Source organism: Populus euphratica, unplaced genomic scaffold (assembly GCF_000495115.2).
Source record: "Populus euphratica unplaced genomic scaffold, PopEup_1.0 scaffold38.1, whole genome shotgun sequence".
Taxonomy (NCBI): Eukaryota; Viridiplantae; Streptophyta; class Magnoliopsida; order Malpighiales; family Salicaceae; genus Populus; species Populus euphratica.
The window spans coordinates 803,395-820,820 of record NW_011499911.1 but is presented as its reverse complement, the minus strand read 5'-3'; the positions used below and the strand labels follow the sequence as shown (position 1 = coordinate 820,820).

The 17,426-nt window shown below is 26.4% G+C and overlaps 1 protein-coding gene across 1 annotated transcript; it reads right to left on the bottom strand.

The window, feature by feature from the left end:
• Positions 1-358: 358 nt before the first annotated feature.
• On the bottom strand, positions 359-1,233 carry LOC105133999 (HSP20-like chaperones superfamily protein). The gene is made up of 2 exons (XM_011038217.1): positions 873-1,233; positions 359-795 (listed from the first exon to the last, which is right to left on the bottom strand). Exons 1-2 carry the CDS (start codon positions 1,083-1,085, stop codon positions 538-540), a joined length of 471 nt encoding a protein of 156 aa, XP_011036519.1. The 5' UTR covers positions 1,086-1,233; the 3' UTR covers positions 359-537.
• Between the last annotated feature and the right edge of the window lie 16,193 nt (positions 1,234-17,426).

Below are 17,426 nucleotides of genomic sequence, written 5' to 3'. Positions count from 1 at the left end.
GCAAAGCAATATTTAAGCTTCAAATTATTTTTTTTATCAAAAAATATATAGCATCTTTTTATCTTGTTTTTACATGTATCCATTTAAAACCTTGATCTTTTTACTGTGATATTTATTTTAATTATCTTTTCTCATCATTTTATTTTATTTTATTTTATTTATTTTTATTTTTATTATTTTTATAATTAATTTTTATTTTTAATTTCATCACTTAATATCTAATTTCAAATTTTTTATATATTAAATTTAATCCACTTTTTTATTACTATTTTATTTTTTATGATTTATAATTTTACTTTATTAATTTACCTTAGCTTTACTTTTTTAAATGTTATCTCAATCCTATCTAGGTAGGAAAGAACACCAGTACATTTCAAAGTAATTTGGCTTCGAATTAAGACACTACACTATTTCCTTGCATCTTCCTCAGTCACAAAATCATCCGCTACATCAATTCAACAACACAAGCTGGACAAAGCCCTTCGTGCTCGTTAACCTAACTAACTCCTCATCATCTTCCAGTCTCCTTAATTTCTTTCAGGAGATGGTAACTTCAACCGTCTTAGGTTTGGGTGGCGGAGGATGCTTCCCAACAACCACGGTTAAAACCCCATTTTCGCATTTAGCAGTGATGGCAGACACATTGGCATTTTCAGGCAACCGGAACTTTCTAATCAGCTTCTGAGGTGCCTTCCTTTCAAGCCTGATGTACTTGCAGCCTTCCTCATCACCATCTTCGCGTTTCCTCTTCCCTCCGCTTTTGATCACCAGAGTATTCTCATCTTCAACAGTAACCTGTAATCAATAAAATTGATCAGCAACCAAAATTTCAATTTTAAAACAAGGCACATCAGAATATTGATTAAACGCACCTGGATATCAGACTTGGACAAGCCAGGGACATCCATGTAGAAGACATAATCTTTGGGAGCATCCAAAATGTCGACGGGATTACTACTGCTCCTGATTTCATTGGTTGTATGATCACTCGACCGCGGATGAAACATCAACTTCTCAAAGCTTTCAGGGAAGCTAAACAAGTGGTTCACTGCATCAAACACATCTTCATCTACTACTCGGCTCATCTTCCCAAAAAATTCTTCTTGCTTTGTAGCCAGCTAGTATGTTTGCTGGGAAAGTTAGGCAGTAAAAAGAGAGAATGACTAACTACAGCTTACAAAATAGCTTGACTTGACTGTTTGGTTGCTAAGAAAAAAGGGGGATAAACATCATATTTAAAAGGGGAGGGGAAAGTTCGAGACGAAAAGTGAAGAGTCTGGAAAAATCCCAAGTGGTTTCGAAAGATCATTGGTTCCCACGTGGACCTTCAGGGATAATGTGGAATCTTCTTATCCAAGAATAGCATTGACCTGGCAGAATTTGAGGGAGCCACGACTGTATGTCATAGGAATGTATTGTTGTGTGATCATTTATTATTTCAAAGTTCTTACAAATTATTTGTCAGAATTCCTTAATGTGTACAATGAACTACATGATTTTGCAATTAATATTTCTAACGTTATTGGATTTTCATAATTACCAACCATCTTTCTCAAACACAAATAGATTATATATAATTAAATGTTTTAAAATATATTAATAAAAGCTAATTGTAAAGACATTTTCATAGTAGGTTGTGAGTAAAATCATTGTTTACTATAACAATAATTTTATGGTTTTATTTCTCCATTCAAAAAATTAACCTAAGTAAATAGGAGTATTTTAGATTTTTTATAATATCCATTAGTTATTGTCAAATTAATTAGAAGTAGAGAAGTTTTTTTTTTTTTTCACTCGCATATCAAAAATACTGAAACATCCTTGAAATAGAAGTAAAGAAGTTTTTTTTTTTTACTCGGACATCAAAAATACTGAAACATCCTTGAAATAAAAAAATTAAAACTAGTCATAAAATATTTTTTTTTATTTTCACAATAATTTTTATATAATTATCATATCATCATATGAGGGACACTTTAGTATTTCATTGTTTTTTTTTATTTTCACAATGATTTTTATATAATTATCATATCATATGAGGGACACTTTAGTATTTCATAGGTGTAGAAAATAATTAAAAAATAAAAAGCATAGTAAAATGACCAAAAATATCATTAAAAGTAAAAAAAAATATAAACCGCATCAAGAAGATTTTTTATCTTTTTGTCAATTTTTTTTGTTATTACATGGAGTGTTTTTGTTATTATGATATAAGATGAGAGACAATTGAGTCTTTAAACTAAAAAAATAATAACAAAAATAAAAATTGATGGCACACGTGAAAGATGTTCACACTTTTTGCATGACATCTAAAAAGATCATTCCACTGTATTGTTAAAAGTGCCTTTATTTTATCTATTTATTGACATTATGTGTGTCATCGATAGTGATTTGGTGTGTTATCAATTGACCTTTTTTTTTTTCTCTCTCTTTTCTCCTCTGAAAATTACAGGTTGACCCTTTTAATTGTTGATATTTCAAATTCAATTCTTATTATTTATATTTCTAATCTTTAGTTTGATTATTTTGTAGAAGTTTTATTTGTTTTCAATTTCATCATTCAATCTCAATTTACCAAATATTATATTTTCCAATTTGATCTTCATTTTTTTGGTTTATATTTTTTTCCTTTGCTTTTTTGTAAAAAATTTATCTGTTTTCAATTTCATTATTCAATTTAAATTAATGGTATTGCTTTTTCATTTTGGTCCTTATTGTTTTGATTTCTATTTTTTTTCTTGACTCTATTGTAAAAGTTATTATTCTTTTCAATTTCATCCTTTGATCAAAACATTGTTTTTAGTTTTTTATGTTAATTTTGATCCCTATTCTTTTTATTTTTATTGTTCCTTTTGCTAAATTAATTTTTCTTTTCAATTTCAATCTTTGATCAAATATACAATTTATTTTGTTTTTCAATTTTGAGTTTGATTATCAGGATTACAAGTTTGTTGTGTTTACTTGAGCTAATCATGATCGGTTTTTTATATCTTTTTTTACCTCATTTTTTTCTTCTCTGTTTAATGGAACGAAAATTAAGATATATTATTTTCTCTATTTTGAAAAAAAAATCCCCCATTTTGTTTTTAAATTTGATTCATTTACTGTTATTTTTTTATTTAATTATAATAAAATCAACTTATTCGACTAAGTCAAGTTCATGACTCAATTCACACATTTTCTTTCTTTTTTAAAACTCGTTTGTAACAACTAAATATCATTTTTTTGCATAAAAAATAGTTTGGTCTTGTTGTGAAGCATGAGTATCAAGGCTAGTACTATACTATATTATGCTATATTAGAAGCAAAAATTACATGGTAAAACAACTAAAATATCATTGGAAGCAAAAAAAATTAAAAGTTGGTGTCAATGAATAATTTAGTATTTTCTCAATGATTTTTTGTTATTATTAATTCAACTGAGGGGAAATATAATATTTGAAAATATATAAAATACAAATAAAATAAAAGGCACAATGAAACAACCAAATTGCTTTTATAAGTAAAAAATTTTAAACTGGTGTCAAGGGTTTTTTCATCTTTTTTACAATGATTTTTTGGTTATTATTAGGTCAACTTAAGGGTAATTTGGTATTTGACAAAATAATAATAATAAATAAATAAATGGTTAAGGTACATGTGGCACACTCTCTCATGTGTGAGATTCACTTGCACCCTTTTGAGGACACATAGGTACCTTTAGGGTCTAAAAATACCTTTTTTATATCGTTAAAAGCGTAATCACATTCTTTTCCTACTGGTGCAACACTTAGAAGTGGTGGTGGTTTAGTTTGTTGCTAGTGGAACTATTTTTTTCTCTTCTTTTCTTTTCCCCTGTAAATTACAGTTTGATTCTCTTTATTGTTATTATTTCAATTTCAATCCTTATTCTTTTGATTTTTCATTTTTATTGTTAGTCTTTTGCAGAAGTTTTATTTGTTTCCAATTTTATCATCCAATCCTAATTTGCTATTTTTTTTTTCAATTTGATCCTCATTATTTTAATTATTTTTTAGGCCTTTTGTTAAATTGAATTTTCTTTTCAATTTCACCCTTCAATCAAAATTTTATTTTTATTTTTTATTTTTTATTTCAATTTTGATCCTTATTATTTTGATAGTGTTTTTGGTCCTTATATTCAATTAATTTTTTTCAATTTCACTCTTTAATAAAAAAATAAAATTTATTTTGTATTTCAATTTTGATCTCCATTCTATTAATTGTCATTTTATGTTTGGATCCTTTTATCTAATTGATATTTTTTTTAGGTTAAGCCTTCAATATTTAATTGATTGGAAATTAAGCTTTCTGGTTTTTCAGTTTCAAGTAACGAGTTTGAAAAATTAACATGAGTTTAAATTATTTTATTTCTTACTTATTTTTTTTAGCTTTGTGATTTTGTATATTTTTTTTCTACCGAGTTATCTTAATCTCATGACTTGAATCGCAAGTTAACCCAAGTTAGCTCACCCCTTATTACCTTAAGTTACAGGTTTCTCATGCTAACTCAAATTAGCTTGAGCCAGTTTTTTTAATTCAATTTTATTTTTTTGTATTTAATGAGATGAGAATTAAGCTATAATGTTTGTCCTGTTTTATAAAAATTTCTTTTCCCAGGTTATTATTATCATATTTTATTTATTTATAATTTAGTACATTTGATATCATTATCTAGTTTTTATCATCTAATTAAAATAAAACCAATTTATTTGATTCAGTTTAGTTTATGACTTGGGTCATTTTCTTTTCTTCTTTAAAACATTTTCAAGCTACCTTAACATTATTTTTAACTTAAAAAAAGGCTTCGTAGCTTAACACGGGTACATGATTAGTATTAAATGAAAACTACACGTGCTTAGGTTTTAACTGTGGACCAAGACTATATTTACTATGGATTATAATGGTGAAGTGACATTTTTTCCCTTCACTCCAAAATCATGAAGCCTTGCATTAAGGGTAGGACATACTTTTTTCAAATTGTAAAAAAGTCATTTAAGATTTGAACAAAGGAAATAAGGTATTTACACTTTTATTAAACATAATGAGATTACTTAAGCATCCTTAAAAGTAAAATTTTATAAATTTGGATCTCTGAACGTGTTTATCTTTTTGTTTTTTAAATAGTTAAATGATGTATTTTCTTTCAAAGTCAAAATTCTCATAGCTTTGATCTAGGAGACTTTATGTCTTTTGATTTTCATTTTTTTTTTGTAATAATATGGTTTTTAAAAGGATTTTTTGATAATTGACTTTATGTGTGTGTGTGTGTATTATTATTATTATTATTAAAAATAAAAATGGCTTGAGCATGGAAAACGCACTCTAACGTGTGAAATGTTCTTGGGACTTTAGCAGCATTATTATTAATAAAAATAAAAATAGCTTGAGCATGGAAAACACACTCTAACATGTGAAATGTTCTTGGGACTTTAGCAGCACATTAGATGTCATTTCAGTGGTCATACAATGGCTTCAAGGATAGTGTTAGATTCATCTCGACTTCTCCTCCATCCAGGTGCAATACGTGGTACAAATGAACAACTAGTTTGGAACATGCGACCTTTCCCCCCCCTCTCTCCTCCTTGTTCTCCACACTGACCCTACAAAAAATAAAAGCATCCTTTCAATTTGTTGTTTCTTCATATTTGATCCATGTTCTTTTTATTACTATTTTTTTAATTAAGATGATTCATGAGCTTGAGTTTTTTTTTCAATTTCACCCTTTTTTTATCTTCCATATTTGGTTCCCAACATTTTAATTGATATTTTTTTATTTGATATGATTTTTATTTAGTCCTGATTTAGGATTTCATGGGCTATAAGTTTGAAAGATTAATCCAAGTTTAGAAAATTCGTCTGGGCTTGCTTGTTCCCGCCCTCTTTTTTTTTTTGAGTTCATGTTTTTTCTTTTATTTTCATCTCTCAATATTTATTTAATTCAAGACTGAACTCTATTTTTTTTCCTTTCCAAAAGATTTTGATAATGACTTGAGTTATCTCGAGTCTTTTTATTTATTATTTGATATTCAATTTACCTTTTTTCTAAGATTTTATTCTTAAATTAATTAAATTTTAAAAAATAAATTTTTAGAATGAATTGCAATTGTTCTTAGAATTATCAGCTATCACAATCTTATTGGCAAAGAATATACATTGTTCGATTTCTATGTTTTTTAAAAGGCTCGTCAAAACTTGGCTGCTCAACAAGCACAAAACTTAAGCCAGACCCACTTCTATTTTTAACTCATTTTTTTTCATTCTTTATATATATATCCTTAAAATAATTTGAAAAATCTTAATATAGTCTTTAAAAATAAATAATTATGATCAGGCTATAAATTTTAAATATATGAAAAATATAAAAACCATATATAAAGAGAATTGTTTCTATACATCAGAAAATTTGTTATTATTGATTTAAAATATAATGAGTGTTATGTAGAATATATTTTTGCTCATTAATAATTATAAAAATGTGAATAAATAATATTGAGGTGATTGGCAATATACATCCATGTGGTGGCTTCATGGAAAGGTCACACAAAATTAAAATATTTAGGTTTGAGTTTATTTTGTGTCCATTGAATATCATGAATAAAATATTTCATTTTTTAGGAATAAAATTACATTAAATATCTAATTTCATGTTTGTGCATTTTCAGTTATTTATTTAGAATGTGTTTATTTTTGTGGTTGATATTGAATTTTGTATATAAAGCCCACCAAAGGAGCTGGAAAAAACAAGAAAAACTATTTTTTTATGGTTGAACTTTGTATATAATTGGGTTATTTATAACCTCTATCTTAACCACAACCATTAAAACAAATATATTCTAATTAATTTATTAAATTGATGATCCATGATTTATATATGCATTGGTTATTAATTTTTTATTTTTTTATCCATGCTAAATAATTTTAATTAGTTATAAACGAGTAAGAGTAAAACATTGGATCACTTTTCATCCCAAATGTAAAACTTTATTTCTTGATAACATGGATACATATTAAGTTCTTAATAGCTTACAAAAACCTCTATTTCAATAAACTTGATTTCAAAAAATTACTTCAAAATAATAAATTAACAAACATAACATCTCACAGGCAAACAAAGCAAGAAAGCCTTTACACTAAAATTTAAACAAGTTTAGATTATGTTTGGAATTATAAGAAAGATTATTTTTAAAATATTTTTTGTTTAAAAATATATTAAAATAACATAATTTTTATTTTTTTTAAATTTACTTTTAACCCTTCAAACCAGAAAAAAAAATATGGGTTAACCCTTCAAATCCGAAACTTGTGTCATGAAAGTTTGATAACTAAATAGAAAAAAAATTAACATTAACAAAAAAAATTAAACAAAAAAATATTCATTAAAAAAACAATGAAAAAAAATTGCTTAAAAAAAAATAAAAAAAAAACAGCTCAGCATTTCACTGTGGACTACACTAAAAAAAAAAAATTAAACAAAAAAATATTCATTAAAAAAACAATGAAAAAAAACTGCTTAAAAAAAAGAAAAAAAAAAAAAACAGCTCAGCATTTCACTGTGGACTACACTAAAAAAAAAAAATTAATTAAAAAGAAAACTATAAAAAAAATCTGGGTTAACCCGTCAAACTCGGAACCCGTGTCATGAAAGTTTGATAACTAAATAGAAAAAAAATTTAACATTAACAAAAAAAATTAAACAAAAAAATATTCATTAAAAAAACAATGAAAAAAAACTGCTTAAAAAAAAGAAAAAAAAAAAAAACAGCTCAGCATTTCACTGTGGACTACACTAAAAAAAAAAATTAATTAAAAAGAAAACTATAAAAAAAATCTGGGTTAACCCGTCAAACTCGGAACCCGTGTCATGAAAGTTTGATAACTAAATAGAAAAAAATTTAACATTAACAAAAAAAATAAACAAAAAAATATTTATTAAAAAAAAACAAAGAAAGAAACAGCTTAAAAAAAACAACTTAAAAAAAAAGAGCAGTTGCTCAGCGTTTTACTGTGGGCTGCACTGTGCAGGCCACAGTAAAATACTGAACAGTTTTAGTTATAGTTTAATTAATAGCTTACAAAAATCTTTATTTCAATAAACTTGATTTCAAAAAATTACTTCAAAATAATAAATTAACAAACATAACATCTCATACACAAACAAAACAACAAAGCCTTTATACTAAAACTTAAACAAGTTTAGAATATGTTTGGAATTATAAGAAAGATTATTTTTAAAATATTTTTTATTTAAAAAAACATTAAATTAACATAATTTTTATTTTTTAAAATTTACTTTTAACATCTATACATAAAAATAATCTAAAAATACTAAAAAAATAGTTTAAAACAGAAATTTAAAATTATTTTAAAATATTATTAGACCACAGAAACAAAAACAAAGGCAACCGTACTTGGGGATCAAAATTAAATGTGATTAGGTGCAGAATGGACCCTGCCAGGAATGCGACCTATTCAATTATCGGGCCTTGTTTGGGCCTGCCTAATTATGTCGCTTCTACTTGACTGGTCCTCCTCCTGTCTGGCAAGGTGTCTTCTAGCTTTCGCCCTATGATCATCTTTTCTTCTTCCCAAGAAAATAAAAGGAAAACGCATTTTATCTCCGGCAATCCATCTCTACAGTATACATGAATGCCCTCTTCAAACCCATGATAGTCTTACAAAACTTGGACCGGATTTGACCTCATGATTCCCCACAGCACAGTATCGATGTTCCTCAGTCTATGCAACACTGGAATCATGGAGCAAGTACGTGTTCCTCAGTACGTGCAACGCTAGAATCATGGAGCATGCATGTGTTTGATACCCTACGTGTTCCAACGTTGGAATCATGGAGCATGCATGTGTTTGATACCATGTCTGCTTTAAAGGTCTCAGACGGCGTATACGCTCTTCGTTCTTTGTTCTTTCATACGAGTGTGCTCATAATGATCTTGCTAAGCATGATCTGACAGTGATTAGCTGCTGAACATGATGATAATCCCGAGCCTCTACAATGATTATTGCACATGCTTCTTCTACGGCACATGATCCATACCCTCCCAAATATTGTTTAAATTAATCCCATAAATCCTACATGAGATACTGTAGGGTTAATCGTGACCGAGCATTAAATCTATTACCATGCATTGCCCTTTCATCAGCAATTTTTGTTTATATATTATAATTAAATGTAGCTAGTTCGCAAAGTCTAATAATTGTGTATTTGATAGCTTTCTTTATGAAACATGATTCAAATCTTAATAATTGCAATTCTATGTTACAATTATGATAGAGGAGAGCTACCACATGTGTAGTTCAATATATATTAGGTCTCCCAATACACACACACACACACACACATATATAGTTTTATTTGATCAAATGTTAAAAGTTTAGGAATTAAAAAATAAAAAGGCTTTATTTTGTTAGCTTATTACAAAAGAAGAAATCTAAAAGAGCGCATGCTTTCAATGTTTGTCCTCTCTCACAAGTCTCACCGTGGATTCATATTTTTTTCCTTTGGTTTAATATTAGATTAATTAAAATTAATTAATTATACATGTTTTTGGTTATATTTATTAAGAAAATATTGTTTAATATTTACTTGGTTTTTAAAAATTTAATTTTTTTTGCTTAAACTATTTTTTTATGTTTTTATGTTTTTTTGATTGTTTTACGTGTTAGTATTAAAAAATAATTTTATTTTAATATATTTTTAAATAAAAAATATTTTAAATCGGCATTACTAACCGTGGTCATCGAATACGGTCACCGATAATGGTGCGATAGGTAGTAACTCACCGGTCCCGTTTGCAGAAGATCTCCAACAAAAATCAACTGTCTGCGGAACTCCAAAATCTAAGGGGGCAAATCTAGGACTACTCGAAAGCCATCTAGCTAGTTCGAAATAGCATTAGGGTTCACACACGTCACAATTTGATTGGGTTAGCAGTCTCACCACATGAATAGGCCTTAGAGGTGCCATGGCCCCACTAGTAGTACTAATGAGTTTTTAATTACCGAAGCTCTACAGTAATCTTGAACAGATGCTTTTAAAAATATAGGTTGTTGGTTTTTTAAAGTATTTTTATATTAAAATAATATTTTTTTATTTTTTAAAAATTATTTTTGAAATCAGTATTAAAATAATTTAAAATTCATAAAAAAAATTAAAATATAAAAATATACATTTGAAGCTTTATTTCTTTTTTCATCTGCTTTTTTTATTATTCTGGTTTTTTAGTTTAAAGCTTTTTTTTTCATCCGCTTTTTTTATTATTCTGGTTTTTTAGTTTGAAAAAAATGTTGTAAAAAATAATTTTTAATATTTTTAAATTATTTTAATATATTTATACAAAAAATAATATTATTTAATATATTTTTAAATAAAAAATACTTTAAAAATTAACCTAACCACAACAGATTTTCATTAGAGTTTCACCCTTTTCAATGATAAATTACTTGTAATTCCTCTCATGAAAATCTTCAATAAAAAACTAAGAAATGTGATATAATGAAGACAAAGATTGAGACAAGAACTTCATTAATTGGGGTTCTAATTAAGTCCGAATAATCTTCAGTTTCATTTTTAATTCTCTGATTTCCAACCAACAAGCATGTAAAGCCAATCCCAAGAGCTCTGTTCAGTAGCAAAAGGCCAACAAAACCTGTCGGTGTGAAGACAAAGCAAAAGGCCAAGGAGATGCCCGAAACTTGCTCGTCGGCTTGCTACCCTTAAAAAAGAACCGGTTGGTGTTGCCGACGGAATCAGTGGCTGCTTGCCAACAAACAGCTCTCTTGCTGCCGCGAACGAGACAAACATGACAAATTAAAACAAAGAACCAGCACCCCACCAGTGATTATTTGCAGTTTAATTAATAGCACTCACCAGACAAAAGGAGGAATGATTATATACATCCAACGTTTGTGTTAAGCACGGGACATCGAGGCTGAACAGGCGAATTAAGGGTAAAAAGAGTTGCGAATCTAGATTCATGTTAACTAAAATATCTAATTGATCTTTAAATTTTAATAAATTAGTTTAATTATATTAAAAAATAAGAGATAAAAATCACTCTACAATATCATATTTAAGTTAAGTTTACAATATCATATTTAAATTAAATTAAATTATACTTATTATTTTCTTTTTTATAACTAGAGAGTTAAATTAAACTTATTATTTTCTTTTTTATAACTAGAGATGTTCAGGTCAGCTTAAGGTACCATGACAAATCCTTGGACCTGCTAAATACTCTACAAGCCTAGTAGATATATAAGATACCATGAAGATAACAAGCATACACTCCAAGGTTCGGATCTAGGATGCATGTATAAGAAATTCCCTGCCAAGACCACTAGAGCACGAACCTGGATGCATTATACTTGTTTTTAACCATACATATTATGCTCTTTCTAAAATTTATCTAAACTAATATATGCATGTTTGATAAAAGGCTCCTAATCATAACAAAGTTATATGGGACCTTAGCGTGGCTAAAAACCCCAATCCTTATTTTAAAATACAGGTGTTGGATTTAAGAAAATGTCAGCAATGGCTTTGAGCTTTGGCTAATTTCTCATGTTATGTTCAAATTAGATTAAAAAACCTCCCCTTACACTTAAAAGATCTTTAATGGGTCACATTGACCCCACCCAATTTCTTTTATAATGATTGTAACATGTAAAAAAAATCTAAATAAATTTTTGTACCTATAAAAAGATAATTGTTACATCTTCCTCGCTTTCACTATCGAATATGTGTTATATTCATTAAGAGGAGTGAGTTTGTCTAGTATTGTGTATGGTGGTCAATAAATGATGTTGTTAGGGATGTTTTTGTCATGTTAGTGTTCTATCGTGAGTTATTTTGCTGCTAATTAAGGTGTTGTTGTCATCAATTGATGTATTATTATTAATGTTATTGGCAAACAACAACATTTTATGGAAAGGTAAGAAGAAGAAATGTTTTGAAATTCTTTCTTTTTCTTTTTCTTCTTTTTCTTTTCGTATTTTTTTATGTAATATTTTTTCTCTGTAAGGTTTACTCTCTATCTTTTTGGGTCAGATTTTTTTTTTGTAGTGATTTTGTAATTAATCTCATATCCTAGGGGTTTTCTATATATCTCTTTGTGATTTTTTATTTTATTTTTTCTTCTCTCTAGGTTCTCTCAGGTTTCTAGTCGTTACTTTCCCCTAATTTTCCTTCTAATCTATTTCCTTTTTATCTCAAATTCTTTCTTAGACTCTTTATATTTTCTTTTTCTATATTTAATCTCTCAACTCTCTAATCTTTTTTAACTTTTAAAGGAGCCTAAATTTATTTTAGTCTTTCTTTTCTTATTCACATGTCATTCCACCTTCTAATCTTCCTCACTTGTTTGAAAAATAGGGGTTAAAAAATAATTTATTTATTGCCTTCTCTTTACAATACTTACAATACAAAAAAACATTAAAAATTTCTCTTTTCTTTGACTTTATATAATAAGTTTGTAAATAAAAACAAAAAAAAATATTTTTTTTAATTTTAAATAAATCATTTTGGGGTCCACACAAGTGAAAATAAAGGAATCATCTTAGCATTTACTCGATTGAAAATAAAAAAAGATCATCTTTGAATTCATATAAATAAAAATAAAAGGGATCATTATGGGATCCACACAACTAAAAAAGAAATAGATTAACATGGGATACATGAAAATAAAATGATAAATTTGAGATCTATTTTTTTAATTATTAAAAGGTATCATTAAGAGGTGACCTCCCTCGATATAAAATTCTACCCTTACCATAAAGTTTAATTTGACTTACTTGATTTTAAGATTAAAAATAACATCTTAACTTGAACTTGTTATCTACCTATTTTCTTTTTATCCTGATAGACAACTAGAAAATAATCAAAACATAGCTAATTTATAAAGTGATAAACTCAAAATGTAGTATTTTTATGGAGCAACATGCTCAAAATGAGTTTTAACCGATTATTTTTATAAAGTAATGAACTTGAAGTTCTTTTAAACTTGTTGTTTTATAGATCAACAAACTCAAGGTGATTTAAAAAAACATGTTCTTTTTATATAGTGATGAACTCAAAGTGATTTTAAAGAATATAATTGAACATGTTATTTTATAAAGTAATGAAATTAAATTGATTTTGAAATATTCATTTTATAGAGTGATGAGCTCAAAGTGATTTTAAAATTTAGTCAAACTTAAAGTGATTCAATATGTTATTTATATTTAATAGAGTGATGAGCTAAAAACAATTTAAAAAAAGTATTCATTTTATATAGTGACAAAATCAAAATGATCTTCCAAAATGTAGTGGTTTAATAGAGTGATAAACTTGAAATAATCTTAATAAATAGTTATTTTATAAAGTGATGAGAGTTATTTTAGAAAACATAGTCACTTTATAGAAAGACTAACTCAAAGTGATTTTAGCAAAACTAACATATCCACACATAAAAAATCCAAACAACCATATATAAAAATAAAAATATTCATACACAAAAATCAAATCATTTTGCCTTTGCATCACATCCTCCCAACCTTATAGTAAGGTATTGAGTCCACCTTACATGGAAAAAAAATAATCCTTGATGGCTTTTTACCCATGTAGTTATCACATAATAGTATAAATTATTTCAAAACAAATAAAAATTTATTGGAGATTTATAAACAAACAAACTCTCAAAGTTATTGGACTGAACCAAAAACTGATGAACAAGGAGTGGAACAATGGTGGTATATTTTTTGCATATGCAGCTATATCTAAAGATGTGTGGTTATTGCTCTAGTGACGAGGCTAGCATGTGGATGGTAGGATCGAGTATGCTCACTTTTCTTTTTCTCTTCTACATTGATATTAAGGTCTATTGCTATTTAAGGAAGATGGTTATGCCAATTAAAGTTTTAATTCCACTTTTTTTTGTTGGTTTTCCTTTTTATTTTATTTTTTATTGTGACATCTTTTCTATTGCCACTATTAAATATTTGTTGTCATATTTGATAGGAGGAACATGTCTATCTAGTATGTTGCATGGTGGTGATTGATTTATGGTAGCTTGAAGGTAAGGAAAGAAGGAAAAAAGATGATGATGTCAGGGTTGTTGTTGCCGTGTTATTTTTATTTTTATGAAATTCCAAAGATATATAAAAACAACTATTATAATCATGAAGAACATGGTATAACTCTGAGGGTACCTCAACTGGTCAGACTTTGGATTTACTCCTCAATAGTCACAAGTTCGAGTCCTCTTGGGGCTAGTGGAGGTTTACATGATCGTTAACTTCAACGCCCATGAGATTAATTGAGGTGCATGAAAATTGATTCGGACACTTATATTAATTAAAAAAAACATGACTTAACATATAAATGAATACATAAATTAGACGAGTCAGAAAGCTTACTTACATAACAACATTCCTCAAACAAAGTCAAATATTAAAAAATTTGTAATAAAAAAAAGCTATAACCATGCTATCATATTAGCTTCTCTAATAAATTTTTGCTTGTCCAAATAATCCACAACATGATTCTTCTTTTCATGAATATGCTTGAAAAAACATAAAAGGAAACAAATTGCATGCATTGATAATATCATTGAATTCATTTTATAAACATCATGGTCACATAATATTATTCCTTTTAATCAAAGTAATAGTATTATAAGAATCACACTTCTCAACTTATAAAATACATGTATCATTTTTCAATATAATGTAATCACAATGGTTATTAAATTTGACAGAAAAAACGAAGTTATTCCTCAAAAAGTAGATTCATTGCATAAATTGGATTAGAAAAAATAATCTCTTATTCACCGAAAGTTTAGGAAATTTTTTAACTAATTAATGTTTTGAGCTATTAAGTTTACTCACTTGGAATTGCACTTGTCACAATCCCCTATTTTGAAATCAAGGTTGTCAATTCAATTATAGTTGATGTTTTATTTTTCTTGTCGGGGCAATAAATTTTGATTTTGAAGCATTTTGATGTTTAATTTTGGAGTCCTCTCTCTCTCTCTCTCTATATATATATATATATATATATATATATATTCAAAATATTAATTCAACATATATTATTTTAATTCAGATATAAATTAAATTAACTTTATAAATTATATGACGACCGAAGATTTTCATGGACACCACTTATATGTTACTTTCCTATAAGTTTCAACAAAAATCGCATATTAATTCCTAACTATTTCACAAATTTTCAATTAAATCCACAAAACTAAGATATATGTCAATAAGTCATTTAATTATCACACATTCCTTAACTTGAATCCTTTCATTTATCCAGATTAATATTTTTACCTTATTCTTTTTCTGAAAAGAGTTTATATTTTCTGTAAAACAATTATGAGAGTACCAGATTGAAGGAGTCAATTGATAAATATAGATAGACAAAATTAATTTCTTTACGATGAAATTATGAATCTTTTAACGTGGAAAAAAAAAGGAGATTGGTAAATACTTTTGTGTCTGATATGATAATTCTTTGATTATTCCTGCCTTTTTATTTCTTTATTAGACAGCAAATACACATAATAGTATTCTTTTAAAATCATAGTATCAATTGTTTTTAAAAATATTTATTATTTAAAAATATTTAGAAATAAGTTTTTATTTTTTAAAATTTATTTTTGATATTAACATATAAAAACAATTTAAAAATCATAAAAAATTTAATTTAAAAATAAATAAAATTTAAAAATATTTTTAAAATACAAAAATAAAATAGATATTAATGTTATAATTGATGGTACGTACTATTGTCTCCGTATAATTGAGAATTAGACGGGAGCTTACTGTGTTATCCATATCCCAAAAGGAATGAATTAGTCAAAAAAATTTGATATCGTCACTGATTTTATTTTTGGAGAAAGCTTGGATGAAAATTTAAATCTCCATTTAAAAAAAATAGATAATTAACATTATTACTATTAACAATAAATTAAAACATTTGGGAAAATTACTATAGCAATAAATAGTACTTTCCCATATGTTCTGGTATTGCTCTAAAAAAACATTTGTTTTTTATTTTTTAATTATTTTTTAATTTTTTATTTTAATATTAAATTTTTTTTTATTGAGTTATCTTACTCTCATGATATAGATTGCTAGCTAACCTAGTTGGTTAAAGTTTTTTTTTTTATTTTTTTATTAATTTCAACTTTTAATAAGAGTTAATTGGAAATTAGCTTTCATGATTTGTTTTATTTATTTTTTATTAGGTTAATTTTGTTCCATGACTCGAGAATAGTGTTTAATGGGTTAATTCAAATTAAGTCCGGTTGTTTTTTGTGTTTTTTTAATTGATTTGTTTTTTAATTTTCTCATTCAATATTGTATCCATTGAGAATTGAACTTCATAATTTATTTTGATTTATTTTTTATGAGAATATTTTGGTCTCATGATTAAGGTCGCAGGTTTTGACATTTTAATCTCGGTTAAATCTGGTCTTTTTTTTATTTTATTTTTAAGAGATTATCTTGATCTCATATCCTTCAATATTGAATTTGTTTTATATTGGATTGTTCTTATCTCATGACTCAGGTTGCAGGTTTGGTAAGTTAATCCAGTTGATTTAATTTTTTTAATTGATTTTTTTTTCAATTTTACCATTTAATATCATGTTTGATTACGAACTAGGCTTCATAATTTATTTTATTTTAATTTTTATGAGTTTATCTCAACCTCATGACTCAATAATAGTGCTTAACGAGTTAACCTATATTAATTGACTTAATTTTTATGTTATTTTTTTAATTAATTTTTTTTACAAATTTCATCGTTATAATAGGTTCGACATGATTGATTTAAAATTATGCTTTATATTATTTTTATTTGCTCTTTATAAAGGTTATTTTAGTCTCATGACATAGTCATGAATATGATAAGTCAATCTAGATTAAATAAAAAATTATTTTTTATGAGGTTTTTTGTTTCATAACTCATGTCATAGGTTTAATGAATTAATTTGGGTTATTTTTTTATTTTTTTAATTGATTTTTTTAATTTCATCATTCAACATTGAACTGATTAGGAATTGAATTCCGTAATTTATTTTAATTTTTTTTATATGTGATTATCTCGATCTTATAACCTGAGTCACGAGTTTGAAATGTTAACTCAATTTGCTTTTTTAATTGATCTTTTTTTTTTAATTTCATCTTTTAACATTGGACTGATTAAAAATTAGGCTTTATAATTTGTTTTAATTTATTTTCTATAGAATTATCATAATTTTATAACCTGAGTTATAAATTTAATATGTTAATCTGAATTGACGAATTTAACATATTAATCTGAATTGACCTAAGTCAATTCAATATGTAGTTATCTTAGTATTAAAAAAAATTATAATCTTGAATTTTAATTTTTTTTATCAAACTATATTTTTACGAGCCATCCA